We start from the raw sequence: 18,370 nt of genomic DNA on the forward strand, positions 1-18,370 counted from the left end.
GGAATGAGATGGCACTTCAAGTTCAAATGTAAGTCAAGGCAAGGTAACTGCTGGTTTCACGAGCAGAGGAGCATGTTCAGCAGTGCACAAGCAGACAGTGTGTAGACAGAAAAGGGAGAAGGGACACATTTTGGCTTAAAAACTGAAGATAAGGTGAATCCTTGCCTACATTGGGGACGAATAAAATGTGTTTCTTACAAGTACCATCCCTGCAGGACGAGGTATAGCTAAACATGCTTCACTACACACCGTGGCTCACCAAACGCCATTGGTGGATCTCCAACCGACATCCACTGTACCAAGTACAGGAACATATCTAGTCGATACTACTATGATTACAGCAAATTTTTTTGACCATCACATGAGGTCTTTGAATATGACCAATGTATGATACTGTAATGACTTGGTATCGGATTGATACCTAAATTTGTGGTATCATCCAAAACTAATGTAAAGTATCAAAAAACAGAAGAATAAGTGATGATTACATGTTAACAGTAGTGTAGATATAAAATGATATTAAAAGTATATGAACAAGTTGTCAAGATAATTGCATTTAAATTATCACAAACTTTGTGTTTCAATGAGTTCCCGGCAACGAAACAAAAGGTGTCTTTTATCTTACCAATCCAAACGCGTGTAAAAATCCACTGTGTAGGATGGGAAGCGACATGAAAGTGTCGGTTTCTTTGATCTATTGTAATCCACGGGAAGATTTTGTCTTGACCCGAGATCTACAAAGCGGAGCGGAAGCAGGACCTGACCCCCACCCCTCCAGGCACCTTTTCTTTGAACTGTTTTGTGACCAAAGGCAGCAGCTATTTACGACCCCTGCCCCTTTAGAAACAGCTGTTGCCATGTAATCAGGGAAAATTTAAATAAAAGAGCCTTACAATATTTTGTCAGAGCGTGGCGGAAGACTGTACGAAGAGTACAGCTCAGACGTTTCTCCTCAATGAGCTAAATTGAATTCCGTCTCAGTTTAATTCCTTGCTTTTTGTCTGTTTATTAGATGTCATCAGTGTTTGAACCTGAAGCAAGTAGATTAATAATCCATTTTCTACCACTTGTCCTTAATAATTTTGACAAAATAATAGAATGATAAATGACACAATATGTTACTGCATATGTCCGCAACTAAATTAGGAGCTGTCATGTTCTCTGGTCATGTTTTGTTTGGTTAAGTTCATTTGGCTCTTGGACTCTATTAGTTACTGTTTTTGATGCACTCTTGTTTGTTTTGGTTGCCATGGTGGCATGATTTTCACCTGCTGCTGGTGTTCGGACACTCGCACCTGTTTTCAATCATGACACACCTATTTAAGTCTGTAGTTGCCAGGTAGTTAGCTTGGCGACATTATTCCTGATACTCCAATGTTTACGCGGTCCATGCCATAGTGCTCATGCCATTGCTCTGTTGTTTTTGACTTTTTCACGCCACACTAATTGTTTTGTTTATGTCCATAGTTCGGGCTATGTGTTTATGTTTTTGTTCCTACGCTAAGTTTGTGTCTCCGCCTTGTGCGCGCCTTTTGTTTGTTCTTTTGATAGAGTAATTAAATCATGTATTTACCTACATGCTTCGTCCAGTCAAGTCAATTTGCACCCCGGGAATACATTCATCGAGCCTCGCAGTAAACTGCTCCAAAGTCCACGTTCTTACAGGAGCCTTTGTTTGCTTACTTACTAATAAAAATACAAGTTGTCTTGAATGTTCACCATTTTCTTTAAAGGCCTACTGAAACCCACTACTACCCACCACGCAGTCTGATAGTTTATATATCAATGATGAAATATTAACATTGCAACACATGCCAATACGGCCTTTTTGGTTTACTAAATTGCAATTTTAAATTTGTCGGGAGTTTTTTCTTGAAAACGTTGCGTAATGATGACGTGTACGCTTGACGTCACGGGCTGTTAGGAAATATGAGCGCTGTGCACACATACAACTAAAAGTCGTCTGTTTTAACGGCATAATTACACAGTATTTTGGAGATATGTGTTGCTGAATCCTTTGGTATGTGTTCAATTAATATTGGAGAAGTCAAAATAGAAAGATGGAGTTGGGAAGCTTAAGCCTTTAGCCACACAAACACACGGTGATTCCTTGTTTAAAATTCACGGAGGTGAAACTTTACTATGGATCACAGTGAACATGGATCCCAACCGAATGTCAATCAGCAGGTTTTGGTGAGAAAATTGTGGTAAAAAGTCGCTTCTTACCGGATATCAGCTGAGCTTATGCCGCCCATACAGCTGCCGTCGACTTCCCTGAGACACTGCGCGTCAACACACCCGTGGATGTACACCTTCGACTATCAGGTACTGTAAAACTCACTAAAACACTAGCAACACATTAGAAAGATAAGGGATTTCCCAGAATTATTCTAGTAAATGTGTCTAAAAACATCAGAATCCGTCCCAATGCAATCGCGTTTTTTTTTTCTAGTCCGTCGCTATCAATATCTTCAAATCTTTCATCCTCGCTCAAATTAATGGGGAAATTGTCGTTTTCTCGGTCCGAATAGCTGTTTTTGTTGGAGGCTCCCATTATAAACAATGTGAATATGTGAGGAGCCATCAACATGTGACGTCATTGTCTGCGACTTCCGGTAGAGGCAGGGCTTTTCTCTTAGCACCGAAAGTTGCGAACTTTATCGTCGATGTTCTCTACTAAATCAGTTCAGCAAAAATATGGCAATATCGCGAAATGATCAAGTATGGCACATAGAATGGACTTGCTATCCCCGTTTAAATAAGAAAATCTCATTTCAGTAGGTCTTTAAGAACAAACTTGCAATAAGAAACATATGTTTAATGTACTGTAAAAAAATTTTGTTAAAATGAAGCCAATATTGCAATTTCTGTGGTCCCTTTTATTTAAAAAAGTATCAAAAAGTATCGAAATCTATTTTAGTACTGGTAACAAAATATTAGTATCGGGACAACACTACTCCATACCGTTTGTTGTGCCAAGGTCTCCAGCTGCTGGACGTGAGGGCTGATAAGTGAGTGCAGTTTTCCCAAAATCTCTTCCATGGGCATGGCAGACAGCAGGAAGCCCAGAGCCTGCATGAGCCACATGCACTGGCTGCTCTGCACAAACATTACAAAACAAACGTCATACATGTTTCGCTCACATAGTCTCTTTGCAACACTCCACTCACCTTATGGATCCCTTTAACCAGCACATCCTATTGAGAATGAATTTTTTTTTTAATCATTGCTATGCATTGATTTGCGATTCGAACGACCACAGGAAGCCAACCTGGGACACGTTGAGGATGTCCTGAGTGTAAGGACCGAGGTCGTGGCGACACTCCCTGCAGATCCTCTTCAGGGTAGAAACGCTGGAGACGGAGAGCTCGGGCCTCACGAGACCCTGGAGGACCATGGGTAACATACCGCCAAGCATCACTGGGTGGTCCACCAGCCACTCAGCCAAGGACCCTTGGCAACACAATACAGGTGAATCTCAAGAAAATTTAATATTGTACGAAGGTTTGTTTATCTCTGCAATTAGAATTACAAAATGAAAATAATATTTGACACTGTGTTATATATAACAAGCAACTTAAGATATTTCAAGACTACCTTTGATATAATTATGATTATTGCTTATACAAAACCCAAAACCAGTGAAGTTGGTACGTTAAAAAACAGAATACAATGATTTGCAAATTATTTTCAACTTATATTCAATTGAATTGACTGCAAAGACAAGATATATAATGTTCAAACTGGAAAACAATGTTATTTTTGGCAAAAATTAGCTCATTTGAAATTTCAGGACCGCAACATGTTTCAAAAAAGCTGGCAAAAGTGGCAAAGAAACCTGAGAAACTTGAGGAATGCTCATCAAACACTTACTTGGGACGTCCCACAGGTGAACAGGCTAACTGGGTACAGGGGGATGCCATGATTAGGTATAAAAGCAGCTCCCGTGAAATGCTTAGTCATTCACAAACAAGGATGGCGGGGGTGAACACCACTTTGTGAACAAATGCGTGAGCAAATTGTCAAATAGTTTAAGAACAACATTTCTCATTGAGCTATTGCAAGGGATTTAGGGATTTCACCATCTACGGTCCGTAGCATCATCAAAAGGCTCAGAGAATCTGGAGAAATCACTGCACGTAAGCGATGATATTACGGACCTTCGATCTCTCAGGCAGTACTGCATCAAAAAGTGACATCAATATGTAAAGGATATCACCACACATACTCAGGAACACTTCAGAAAACCACTGTCAGTAACTACAAGTTAAAATTACCATGCAAAGCGAACGACATTGATCAACAACACCCAGAAACGCAGCCGGCTTGGCTGGGCCCGAGCTCATCTAAGATGGACTGATGCAAAGTAAAAAAGTGTTAAGTGGTCTGACAGGTCCAAATTTCAAATTGTTTTTGGAAACTGTGGACGTTGTGTCTTTTGGACTAAAGAGGAAAATAACCATCTGGATAGTTATAGGCGCAAAGTTGAAAATATCAACCTTGTGTGATGGTATGGTGATCTGTGATGGTATGGTGGTGTAATAGTGCCCAAGGTATGGGTAACTTACATCATTAATGCTGAAAGGTACATACAAGTTTTGGAGCAGCATATGTTGCCATCCAAGCAACGTTATCATGGACGCCCCTGCTTATTTCAGCGAGACAATGCCAAGCCACGTGTGAAAACAGCATGGCTTCAAAAATTGGTCTCCTCAGTTCCCAAACGTTTACTTAGTGTTGTTAAAAGGAAAGGCCATGTAACACAGTGGTAAAAATGCCCCTGTGCCAACTTTTTTGCAATGTGTTGCTGCCATTAAATTGTAAGTTAATGATAAAAGAAAAATAATTCTCAGTTCCAAAGTAAAGTAACTTGTTTTTGCAGTATATTCAATTGAATATAAGTTGAAAAGGATTTGCAATTGAGTGTATTCTGTTTTTATTTACGAATTACAGAAAATGCCAACTTCACTGGTTTTGGGTTTTGTAGTTTAGGAAATGTTGAGGGGGTTCAAAAACTGTAAGCCATGATCATCACAAAGATATCAAATGAAGGCTTGACATATCTCACTTTGTATGTAAGGAGTTGATATCACATATGAGTTTCACATTTCAAGTTGAATTGCTGACATGAATGAACAGACTTGCACGATATTCTCGATTTTCGAGTTTCACCTGTATATCAATAAAAGTGTTAATTGTCGTGGAGTGTACAGCATGATAATGTATGGATAATCCAGCTACCTATTGTGTACATGACCGTGTCGGCCAGCATGACGTTACTGATGTTGATACGGGGGATGAGACCAATCAGACCAGGGATCACATCTGAGTAGTTCACGTCGATGGTTTCTGCAATGGACTGGAAGCCAAATAATAACGCCTCTGTGTCCTACAATGGAGAAGGAGAGACATTAAACTACAACAAAATAGGACACGCAATGTACATATCGTATTTTACGTATTTCTTCAAATTTGAACCCTTTGGCTTATACAAACGTGTGGCTAATCCATGGATTTTTCTTTGCTAACGGCCATCATATTTTGTATACAACAAACTAATATAGCACCGACGCAGAGACTGAAAAAGTGTGTCATTGTTTCTGCTATAGCGCCATCTTTTGGTCAAGTTTGGTCACTGTAGGCGCTTAGGATTAAAAGTGTTATGATCCGCCGCCCGGATCATACATTGTTTTGGTTTTTGAGTCCTTTTTGTGTTTCCTGATTATTTTTGGACTCTTCCGATCCCTGGTTTGTGCTCTTCCTTGTTTTGTCTTGTTACCATGGTTTCTCATTTGTTCCACCTGCTCTGCTTTTGACACGCATTTGTGTTTTGATTTCTGCCTTAGTATTTAAGCCTGCCTTCTACCTCAGTTGTTCCTTGATTCGTTGTTTGCTCCATGCAAGAATCACGTTGGTATTTCGTCTTTGTAAATACTTGTGCTAAGTTACGCCTTAGCTTCTCGTGCGCTCCTTACGTCAGTTTGGACTTTTTGGACTCTATGCTAAGTCTTAGCTTAGCTCACCGTGCGGTCGGCACGCCTTTTCTTTGACCATTTTGTACTAGTGTTCATTTATTCTTTGTATTAAACCAAGCTCCTACTTGCAATTCCTGCCTGTCTGGTCCTCGTGCATCTTGGGGTGACACAACACGCATCCAAAATGCGTTTCCAACATGACAGAAAGTCTAGAGTATTTCCTTCAGTTTTATGCTTTGAACTGGATGTATAAATGCCATTCTATCGAGTAGTCATCATTAGCGTTTCTCCTTGTATGCACTCAATTACTTCCGAGAAATGTTTGCAAGTTTTACAATATAACTAAAATAATTTTTACTCACTAAACCGTCCCAACACTAAATTGCCCCTAGTGCGTGAATGTTGTCTATCTGTGTTGGCCCTGCGATGAGGTGGCGACTTGTCCAGGGTGTACACCGCCGTCCGCCCGATTGTAGCTTAGATAGGCGGTCAGAAAAGGGACCACAAAGGGAATAAGCGGTAGAAAATGGATGGATGGATGGATAAACCGTCCCATGTGTGATGTCTGTCGGAGTGTTTTTGTGCATATTTGTACGTACTATCGTACTGTAAACAAGCTAACGCCATTAGCATGAGCTAATATGCTAATACGTATACGAGTGCCTGTGTTAGTATTATCAACTTACAATGACTTTCTTTTTGTATTATTTCAGTTTCACAAATTCCCCAGTAAATTCACCAAAACGTCACCGTGGAGTTATTGAGTCCGTTTAGCTGATTGTAGAGCTAGCTTCCGCAGCGAGTGGGTCTATGACGATGACTTCTGTTTTGTTTGATTAGTTGTTTCACTGCTGTATTACAGACCCCGTTTGGAAACAATGCAAGTAGTAAATATAAATCCCAAAACCAGTGAAGTTGGCACGTTGTGTATATGGCAAATAAAAACAGAACACAACGATTTGCAAATCCTTTTCAACCTATATTCAATTGAATACGCTGCAAAGAAAAAATACTTAACATTCAAACTGAGGAATGTTATTTCTTGGCAAATATTAGCTCATTTGGAATTTGATGCCTGCAACATGTTTCAAAAATCTGGCCCAGGTGGAAAAAAAGACTGAGAAAAGTTGATCAATGCTCATCAAACACTTATTTGGAACATCCCACAGGTGAACAGGCTAATTGGGAACAATGATTTGGTTTAAAAGCAGCTTCCATGAAATGCTCAGTCATTCACAAACAAGGATGGGGCGAGGGTCGCCACTTTGTAAAAAAAAAATGCGTGAGCAAATTGTTGAACAGTTTAAGAACATTTCTCAACGAGCTATTGCAAGGAATTTAGGGACTTTACCATCTACTGTACGGTCCGTAAGCAGCATGCCCGTAATCTTCGATCCTACAGGCGGTACTACATAAACGAGCAGATTTAGTGTGTAAAGGATATCACCACATGGGCTCAGGAACACTTCAGAAATCCACTGTCAGTAACTACCATACGTCGCTACATCTGTAAGTGGAAGTTAAAACTCTACTAAGCAAAGCGTAAGCCAACAACGCCCACAAACGCCATTGGCTGCGCAGGGCCCGAGCTCATCTTAGATGGACTGATGCAAAGTGGAAAAGTGTTCTGTGGTCTGACGAGTCCACAATTCAAATTGTTTTGTCAATTTTGTCCAGAAAAAAGAGGAAAAGAACCATTCGGACTGTTATAGACGCAAAGTTCAAAAGCCAGCATTGTGATAGTATGGGGGTGTATTAGAGCCCAAGGCAAGGGTAACTTACACATCTGTGAAGGCACCATTAATGCTGAAAGGTACATACAGGTTTTAAAGCAACATATGTTGCCTGCCAAGCAACGTTATCATGGACCCCCCCTGCTTATTTTAACAAGACAATGCCAAGTCACATTCTGCACATGTTACAACAGCGTGGCTTTATAGTAAAAGAGTGCCTGTACTAGACTGGTCTGCCTGTAGTCCAGACCTGTCTCCCATTGAAAATGTGTGGCGCATTATGAAGCCTAAAATACGACTGTTGAACAACTTAAGCTATACATCAAGCAAGAATGGGAAAAAAATTCCATCTGAAAGGCTTCAAAAATTGGTCTCCTCAATTCCCAAACATTTACTGAGTGTTGTTAAAAGGAAAGGCCATGTAACACATTGGTAAAAATGCCCCTGTTCCAACTTTTTTGCAATGTTTTGCTGCTATTAAATGAATAATGATTATTTCCCCAAAAAAAATCTCAGTTTATACATGAAGTATCTTGTCTTAGTATTCTATTCATTTGAATATAAGTTGAAAAGGATTTGCAAATCATTGTATTCGGTTTTTATTTACAAATTACACACTGTGCCAACTTCACTGGCTTGTCCACATGTAATAGTGTGATGTTGTTGCGCTATATTATGAACGAGACAGGGTGTTATGTTTTATTTTGAAGTATTGGTTTTATTTTGAAGAACCGGATGTCCGGTGCAGGAAGTTACTCTGCGTTTTTTTCGGATATTTACTCCCTCTTCTATCGGACTTTTGCTGATGGAGTAATAGTTCTTCATTGCTCTGTGTTTCTTGTGTAAATATTATTTCTAAACTTTCATAATACTTTAAAAGTTAAAACATTAATGTTGTAGGTATAAGAGATGTGTTGTTTTAAGTATTTTTGTATGCATCATTTTGTTAAGTAAGGATTAGAGCGTCGAATGTTTGAAATGTTTGGTCATAATTACACATGGTATTTACGCAGGTATCACTCCGCCAGAAAAGAAGAGACCTGTTTATATTGTAGCGGCTGCTACGGGGTGTTAGCGAATGGCTTTGGCCGGGGGGCAGGACTTCCGGGAAGAGATAGGGAAGTGACGTTGTTGATAGAGGAGGTGTGTGTTCGAGTTGCCCGGGAAGTCGGCTGGAAAGACACATGAGTGCTGTTGTATGGTTGTTTTGCATCTTGTGCAATAAAGATACGATAAAACGGAGAAGTTGTATGAGCCTGCATTCCTGGGATTATTACACTGGTGTCAGAAGTAAAACGGCGAGTTCGAAGGAGACTTTGTCGCGGTAAGGACGCATTAGCCAGTTAGCTTCAGTCTGTGAGTTAGCTAGGACCGCTAGCCGTTTATCATGTTTAGCTCCGGTGAAATGAAGTATAAAGTGGAGCGGGATGACGCTGTTTTGGAGCGGGTGACTGTTGAACAGCCACGCTACTGCTCGCAGACTAGCGGCTCGTCGACCCGTGAAGATGTAAAGTTGCCGCCGCCGCCGCCAGCAACTTCCCCTCACGGCGCGGCCCCCCCACCGTCTGCTGCATCAGTGAAGACGCCAAAATTTGCCGGTGGATCGGATTGGGAGGCGTTCCACGCTCAATTTGAACTGTTGGCAGACGCTAGAAGGTGGGAAGCAAAGGACAAAGCATTGCAATTGGCTTTGTGTCTAGAGGGAGAAGCTCTTTCGTGCCTCCTGCTGCTGGATCCCGAACAGCAGCGATGCTACGCAGCCCTGGTGGGGGCGCTCAAGAGGAGGTTTGGGAGATGGTCTATACCAGCACTTCTAAAAACTGAACTGAGAGGGAGGTGCAGGAAGCCTGGCGAGCCGCTCCGGGACCTCGCTAATGACATTGAGGGCCAGGTGCGCCGTGCATATGGTCACCTGCCTGCTGAGGCACGAAACAAACTCGCAACTGATCTGTTTGTTGGAGCCATTACTCCTCCTGACCTGCGCGTGCAAGTGCAGCTTCAGCACCCGAGGTCCCTGCAGGAGGCACTGGAAGCTGCTGTTGAGAGGGAGATGCTGGGAAGTGCTGCTGCAGCTGGGGAACTGGAAATGAAACCCCATCCAGTGAGGGCGGTGTCGTCACACCCGTCTGGTGACATGGCGCCGGCTTGGGCGACAGAAATTACCGAACTACTGAGGGCGGTGACTCTGCAAAATCAACGTGGCCCGCGCCCCATGCAGGTCTGCTGGGGATGTGGCCAACCTGGACACTTTCGCAGGGAGTGCCCTGCCACTCGTCGTGAGCCGGGAAACGGCGCCGGGCCCGCATAGTCGGGGGTATGCGGGCCCCTACGGCCACCACGAACCCTGACTCGCCAGCACACGCTCGTCAGGCAGGGGAGGGAGCCCGTCAGCACAGCCAGGGGGGAGGGGCTCCATACCCCCCAGAAGCAGACGACGACTCCCCTTTTTCTACTCCTCGCTTTCCGGCAACCGGAGGAGCCCAGCGGCACAGCCAGGGGGGAGGGGCTCCATCCCCCCCAGAAGCAGACGACAGCAGTGTGCCACCAATGGCGGTGGGCTGGACTCGAAGGGGCCCCAAGGGAGGGGGCTCCTGCCACGTTGCTGTCTCTGTCCAGGGGGTGCCTACCGCGGGCCTGGTGGACACAGGGTCATCAGTAACGCTGGTAAGACCAGATGTTCTGCCCAGCAGTACACCACTTGAGCCTACAGCAGTACAGCTCCGCACAGTCACTGGCCAGCTTGCTCCTATGGTGGGGAAGGGGTTCCTGTGGTTGTGCGTGGGGGGAAAAAAAGTCCACCATCTAGTTTGGGTGGCAGACGTGCAAGACTGCTGCATCTTAGGGCTGGACTTCCTCCAAGTCACTGGGTGCCTGCTAGACATGGGGAGGGGTACACTTAACTTCCCGGGGGGCCCAACAGTTGCCATGGGTACCCTAGTTCCCGGGCCCCTTCCCGTTTCACCGCATGCCTCTGCATTCTGGTTGCCTCACACCGCACCAAATTACTACTCCTGCCCTCACCCTGTCTCCCTTCAGCCAATGAGGGGGGAGACAGAGCTGTTTACTACCCGGGGATGCCAGCCCCGGGCAGGCCCGGCCACATCCCCTCGCCCACCGCCAGGCCCCCCGGTCGTGGGAGAAGGGGTGTGGAGAGAGGAGTACGGAGACCTGGAAAAACAGCAACAAGAACAGCTGAAACAGCTGCTGATGGAATTTCAGGGCAGCTTTGCAACGAAGGAGAATGAAGTGGGAAGAACCCACTTGGCAGAGCATGTAATAGACACTGGCTTGGCGTGGCCCATCAAGTGTCACGCGCGCCGCATCCCCCTCGCTCGGCAGCAGGTATGCGACAGGGCCGTGGATGACCTGCTGCGGGCCGACTTTATTGAGCCGTCTGAGAGCCCCTGGGCGGCACCTGTGGTCATGGTCGCGAAGAAGAAGGCTGATGATTAGCGATTCTGTGTAGATTACACGCGGTTGAACGAAGTGACCACAAAGGACTCTTACCCCCTACCCCGTATTGATGAGTCCCTGGACCTAGTTTCCGGCTCTTCGTGGTTCACCACTCTGGACCTTAAGAGCGGATATTACCAAGTACCCCTTTCTCCCGAATCTCGCCCTAAATCCGCCTTCTGTACTGGCCGGGGCTTGTGGCAATTCAAAGTCCTTAGTTTTGGGCTCTGTAATGCACCCGCCACGTTTGCCCGGCTTATGGACAAAGTACTGGCTGGTATTCCACGCCAAGAGTGCCTGGTATACCTGGACGACATCCTGGTACACGGGCGTTCTTTCGAAGCAGCTTTGGGGTCCTTGAGGAGAGCCCTGGAGAGGATTCGAGCAGCGGGCCTTAAACTGCACCCTGAGAAATGCAGTTTCATGCGACGAGAAGTAACCTTCTTGGGACATGAGCTGGGTGCCGATGGCATTGGCGCCATGGGTGAGAAAGTGCGGGCCGTGAGAGACTGGCCCGCCCCTCGAGACCAAGGACAGCTGAAGAGCTTCATTGGGCTTGCCTCTTACTACCGGAGGCACGTGCGGGGTTTTGCTACAATCGCCGCGCCCCTATACCGTTTGCTGGAAAGAGGCAAAGACTTTGTGTGGTCTGAAGGGTGCCAGGAGGCATTCTGGGGGTTGAAACGGGCCCTGTGTGAGGCCCCGGTACTCGCCCCACCTGACCTCGCCCTGCCCTTCTTACTGGACACTGATGCCAGCGGAGTGGGGGTGGGGGGTGTACTTGCACAGCCGTGGCAGGAAGGGGAGAGGGTTGTGGCATACTTCAGTCAGAAACTCACAAAGTCGGAGCGTAATTACTGCATCACCTGCCGAGAACTGCTGGCCGTGGTGCTCTCTATCAGACACTTTAAATACTACCTGTGTGGCCTCCCCTTTGTGATTAGGACTGACCACTCTGCCCTCCAGTGGCTAATGACTTTCCGGAAAGCCGGAGGGGCAGGTCGCCAGGTGGTTGGAAGAGCTACAAGGATACGACTTTAAAATAGAACATCAGCCGGGCGCCCGCCATTCCAACGCGGACGCACTCTCTCGCCGGCCGTGTGCAGCAGACGGATGTCGTTACTGCGAGCGCAGGGAAGCTCGGGAACAAGAGCGGCGGGCGGAAGGCGCTGAGGGTGTGGCCGTCAGTCGGGCTGATAACGTTGCCTGCAGGGAACTACAGACTGTGACGAACACTGATTGGAGGCACGCACAGGAGGGTGACACAGACCTCCATCCTGTCTTGCAGTGGGTAGAGGCTGGGCAGCGCCCGCCTTGGGAGGCGGTGGCACCATTCTCCAAGGCTACCAAGGGACTTTGACCCATGTTTGACTCACTGCAGGTGTCCCAAGGCGTGCTGCAGCGGGCATTTAAGGCCGCGGCCACGGGTGAAGACCAGTGGCAGGTGGTGGTGCCAAAGGGACTGCAAGGGGCGGTGCTTAGGGCAGTGCATGGGGAAGGTGGGTCTGGACATTTCAGGGTCGCCAAAACACTTAAGCGGCTGCGACAGGTGTTCTATTGGGGTCGTCAGAAGAGAGATGTGGATGATTTCTGCCGCCGCTGCGACCCCTGCGTTGCCCGCAAAGGCCCCACTGGGCGCTCACAGGCGCCGCTCCAACAGTTCCCAGTGGGGTGCCCCATGGACAGGGTGGGGATTGACATTACGGGGCCCTACCCACGGTCGGACAAGGGGAACCGCTATGTCCTTTCCGCCATTGACTATTTTACAAAATGGCCAGAGGCATACGCCATTCCCAACCAGGAGGCAGAGACCATTGCTGATGCCCTGGTGGGGGGCATGATAAGTCGGTTTGGCGTTATGGCGTCTCTGCACAGTGACCGGGGCACGAACTTTGAGTCCCGGGTGTTTTCCGCCTTGTGCGAGCGCCTGGATATCCACAAAACCCGCACTACCCCATTGCACCCTCAGAGTGATGGGTTGGTGGAGCGTTCCCACCGCAACCTGGGAGACCAGCCTGCCATTGTCACCTCCCGCCACCAGCGTGACTGGGACGAACACCTACCGCTGGTGCTGATGGCGTGTCGCTCTGCTGTCCAGGAATCCACGGAGTGCACACCGGCGCTTCTCATGCTAGGGAGAGAGATGCGCACACCAGCAGAGCTGGCCTTTGGCCGCCCTCCTGATGCCCCGGCCTTCGCTGCAGGACCAGAGTACGCCAGGAAATTACAGGACCGGCTCGACTCAGCCCACAGTTTTGCTCGGGAGCGGCTGCAGGAAGCTGGTGTGAAACAAAAACGCTACTATGACATGACGACCCGAGGGAGGGACTTCGTGCCAGGCGAGTTGGTCTGGGTTTACAACCCGATTCGGAAGAAGGGCCGCAGTCCCAAGCTGGACAGCAAATGGACAGGGCCCTGTAGGATACTCCAGAAGCTGGGAGAGGTTGTGTATCGTGTCCAGCTGCCCCCCCGGGGAAGGAAAGTGGCCCTCCACAGAGACAGACTAGCCCCCTACCGGGGGGGGTCCCCCTTCCCCTGCCTCGGATACACAGGTGACCTCTCCCTTGCCCACCCAGCCCGTTCCCAATACCCCGTTTACGCCCCAGGGAGAACCAATTTCCCCTCCCCTTGTGTCCCCCGCCCCTTCCAGCTCCCTCCCGAGGACTGGCACACCTGACCCAGTTGTCCCATTCCTGGGGACTGGAAGGGAGCGGCTGAGGCGGAAAAAGAGGCCTCCGGACCGCTTGCAAGACTTTGTGGTGTCCTTAGACTAGGGAAAATTGGGTGGGGGTGTTGTAAACCTGTTTTGTGTGATGTAAAGGTTACGTTGTCTACATTGTTTTGTTTGCACTAATGTGTTGCTCTGATTTACATGCTGTTGTGATGTCATCAAATGTTGCCTTACGGGTCAGTCCTCGAGGGCGAGGACTTTTTGTAAGGGGGGGGTGGTGTAGCGGCTGCTACGGGGTGTTAGCGAATGGCTTTGGCCGGGGGGCGGGACTTCCGGGAAGAGATAGGGAAGTGACGTTGTTGATAGAGGAGGTGTGTGTTCGAGTTGCCCGGGAAGTCGGCTGGAAAGACACATGAGTGCTGTTGTATGGTTGTTTTGCATCTTGTGCAATAAAGATACGATAAAACGGAGAAGTTGTATGAGCCTGCATTCCTGGGATTATTACAATATGTTTCGTGTTTCCAAAACAGGTATGTGGATTTGTGTAGTATTATTTTTTTTTTTTTTGTGATAAAACGTTTTTGTTCATGTAATTTAAATTATTATTTTTGTATGAATGAATGTTGTTTACTTCTTCTTCTATCGGACTTTTGATGATGAGGTATCACTCCACCAGAAAAGTAGAGACCTGTTTATGTGTTTCGTGTTTCCAAAACAGGTGGCCAATAAATGATGAAACGACGGAATGGTGGAGGGTCTCTTACTTAAAAAACTACACAATGCAGAATAAGACTCACTACACACACACAAGACACAGGTAATAGAAGTAGCTTGACAACCTGCCACCCTGTTGACTGCTGGGGGTCCATCAGCTGTCTTCCCAGGCGGTCATAAAGGTTACTGAGCAGCTCGGTTCCCAACATTTCATAGACGTACATCAACGTGTCTGATATGTCCACCCTGGAAGGTAAAACAACCATGTTGTTTTATAAATTTATAATTAAATATGTGAATGAGACTGTTCAAACTACAGGTGCTCACAAAGTACACAGAACAAGAATTATGATGAACATTGTGAACCCTTTTTTAATTTTCTTTATTGAGACAAAGATCATTTATGTATTTAATATTTGTGTACTTACTATGGTATATTATTTGTTTATTATGTATTTGTTCATTGTTATGTTACAGCGATCAAGGAAATGGGATGAAATTGCTATAGTGGGAAAAGGGGTAGGATTAAATAAACTCAGCCTCTTCATCCTCCTTTTTCGACATCCTGTCATGAAGCAACTGGAAATATGTGATGCATTACATTCTACTGTATGCATGCTTGAAATAAACTGATACTGAACAGTGCTAACATTAAACTCAAATTTGAGGCACATCAATACTAAATTAGCCTATTTGCTAAAAACTTAGAAACTTGCAGATCCCATGCCTGGATCTGACTCGTGTTTGTTTTAGTTTTTTACCACTGTCAGTAACTACAGTTCGTTGCTACATCTGTAAATGCAAGTAAAACTCTACTCTGCAAAGTGAAAGCCATTTATCAACAACACCCAGAAAGGCCGTCGGCTTGGCTGGGCCCGAGCTCATTTAAGATGGACTGATGCAAAGTGGAAAAGTGTTCTGTGGTCTGACGAGTCCACATTTCAAATTGTTTTTTTTGTTTGTTTGTTTTTTTAATGAGACAAAGATTATTTCTGTATTTAATATTTGTTCACTTACTATGGTATATTATTTGTTTATTATGTATTTGTTCACTGTTACGTTACAGAGAACAAGAAAATAGGATAAAATTGCTTTGGTACGAAAAGGGGAGGAATTATATAAGCTCAGCTTCTTCCTACTCCTTTTCGGACGTGCTGTCATGGAACAACTGGAAATATGTGATGAATTACATTGTATTGTATGCACGCTCGAAATAAACTGAAACTGAACAGTGCTAACATTACACTCAAATGTTAATACTAAATTACCTCTCTAAGGTTTCTCATAGTCATTCACATTGACATCCCACTGGGTTGTGAGTGTTTCCTTGCCCTTATGTTGGATCTGAACCGAGGATGTCGTTGTGCCTTGTGCAGCCCTTTGAGACACTTGTGATTTAGGGTTTTATAAATAAACATTGATTGATTGATTGAATTAGCCTATTTGCTAAAGACGTAGAAACATGCAGTTCCCATGTCTGTAGCTGACTGGTTGATTGTTTTTGTTTTTTTAGGATGTGTAGCGAAGCCTGCTTTTCTCTAAGATACTGGGCATTTAGCTATAAGGGTGCCATGAATTGATTAACGTGGACCCCGACTTAAACAAGTTGAAAAACTTATTCGGGTGTTACCATTTAGTGGTCAATTGTACGGAATATGTACTGTACTGTGCAATCTACTAATAAAAGTATCAATCAATCAATCAATCAAAGTCAGAGGCATCATCTTAATGACGTCATAAAAATCCAAAAACCTCAAAACCATTTGTACAGCTCTTCCCTCAAAAATGGAGCAAACATGCAAATATAAATGGCAGATTTTTCTCACCTTTGACACTCATAAACATGCTCTTAGCCAGGGGTCGGCAACCCAACATGTTGAAAGAGCCATGTTTGGACCAAAAATCCAAAAAACTAATCTGTCTCGAGCCATAGAAAGTTAAAAGCCTCATGTAAGTGTTATAATGAAGGCAACACATTAAGTTAGTGTCTCAGAGGGTGATATAATTCCTGGAAAATACTAGCTTTAAACTGCCAAAGGTATAGATGTTTGTGTCCAAGTTAAAGGAAAGGACAGGCTGTCTTCTTCTAATGGATTTATTACAATCTTTGCAAGCTAGGTAATGTTTGCTGAAGTCTGGAACAACATGGTAACGTGTGCTGTGGTCTGGAACAACATGGTAACGTTTGCTGTGGTCTGGAACAACATGGCACACAGTCAGAAATGCAGACAATATTACATACAGTTGAGACATGCAAATATAAATTAAATACACAGAGGACATAAGCAAAGGAAGTTAAATGCACTCAAATATACCTCCAAACGAGGCATAATGATGCAATATGTACACACAGCTAGCCTAAATAACGTGTTAGCATGGATTATTAGCACTCCACGCAAGTCAATGACATCACTAAAGCCCACCTTTGTGCATTCACGCACATAGGGCTGGGTATTGCCAAGGACCTCACGATACGATACGCATCACGATACTTGTGTCACGATACGATACGATATTGCGATATTAAAAGTTTTGCGATATATTGCAATATTCTACATAGTTAACTGAAAAATGCAAAATGCATTATGCATCTTAAAATCTGAGTTGTATGTACATCAGATGATAGTGATAATTCACGGAACAAACTGAGGCAAATGTAATTCAAGTTACCCATGCCATTTTATTTCAACTATACAAGCACAAGTTACAACATATTTGCATGAACAACACACTGTCTGAAACACATTGAAAAGTGCAGTGTGCATTATTATTTGTCTCCCTGAGCACAATGACACAAAGTGCAGTGTGGGTCAGTGTCCACAAACTGAACTGAAACCTCAGTGCATCATGTTTCTTCTGAACTTAGATTAAATACTCCAAATAAAATGCAGTGTGTCACACACACTGAAATTGAAAATACAAAATAAAGTGCAGCTTCTTCCCTTTGACCTTAAATGACACAATTAAGTTCACACACTTGTCTCCCTGGACAAGAACTGTGTGTGACTGTTTGAAAACTTCACTGAATGTATGTAGAAAAGTAAAATATGTCTATGCATACATATTGCATTAGCACTTTAATGTTACTTAACACACAGAGCTGAAATGTATGAGAAAAATAAAAAAAGTGTGCATAATATTTGTATTTAAACAAAACAAAATTTGTAACCAAGATACTCATACATTAATGGTTGTACTTGTACTTGACTTCTTTTCGAGGGCGTTAAAGTTCGAGGGCGTCTCTAGTTTAAGTCTACCTTCCATGTTTGCTTGTTTTGTTTTGGGGTTTTTTCAGCTCCACTGCCTCACTGCAACAGCCGAGGGAAAAACGAGAAGAAGAGTGCAAACGCCTTGCAGTGAGGTAGCGGCACAGCGACACCTGGCGGAGCGGAGGTCGCACTGCATTTACAGTCCGTCTAAAAAACATGATTTTTTATTTTTATCAATATTCAAACTTTGAGTATCGATATTGAATCGGAAGAGAACGTATCGCGATGTATTGCTATATCGATATTTTTGCCCACCCCTACACGCACAGTATGCTCAATAAACTTTGTAGATGTTATAAAAACATGACCAAGCACAACGCACAATTCAAAATGACACCTATTTAAAACCCCTGTAATGCATGATGGGGAAAATCCTGAACAGTCTCTCCGCACATATCCATGTTTGACGCATTTTTCCTGTTTGATATTTTTGCTTGATTACAACAAGGTATGAGTCAAACTTTCACATACTCCTAATACATATATAAATATGTATCTACTGTATTTAATTGAATTGCCACAGGGCATATAGTATGCGCCTGCCTTGAATTACTG

At 44.7% G+C, this 18,370-nt stretch overlaps 1 protein-coding gene across 4 annotated transcripts in view; it reads right to left on the bottom strand.

Moving 5' to 3' along the window:
* LOC133545148 (importin-13-like) overlaps nucleotides 1-18,370 on the bottom strand; it is a 75,821-nt gene that overhangs the window by 38,857 nt on the left and 18,594 nt on the right. For all 4 annotated transcript variants that reach the window (XM_061890512.1, XM_061890513.1, XM_061890511.1 and 1 more), the window contains 5 exons: nucleotides 14,672-14,792; nucleotides 5,242-5,389; nucleotides 3,272-3,453; nucleotides 3,171-3,197; nucleotides 2,965-3,099 (listed from right to left, as the gene is read on the bottom strand). In XM_061890512.1, the coding sequence (XP_061746496.1) occupies nucleotides 2,965-3,099; nucleotides 3,171-3,197; nucleotides 3,272-3,453; nucleotides 5,242-5,389; nucleotides 14,672-14,792 (613 nt within the window). The remainder of the gene's footprint in view (nucleotides 1-2,964; nucleotides 3,100-3,170; nucleotides 3,198-3,271; nucleotides 3,454-5,241; nucleotides 5,390-14,671; nucleotides 14,793-18,370) is intronic.

This window comes from Nerophis ophidion, linkage group LG28, assembly GCF_033978795.1.
Source record: "Nerophis ophidion isolate RoL-2023_Sa linkage group LG28, RoL_Noph_v1.0, whole genome shotgun sequence".
NCBI lineage: Eukaryota > Metazoa > Chordata > Actinopteri > Syngnathiformes > Syngnathidae > Nerophis > Nerophis ophidion.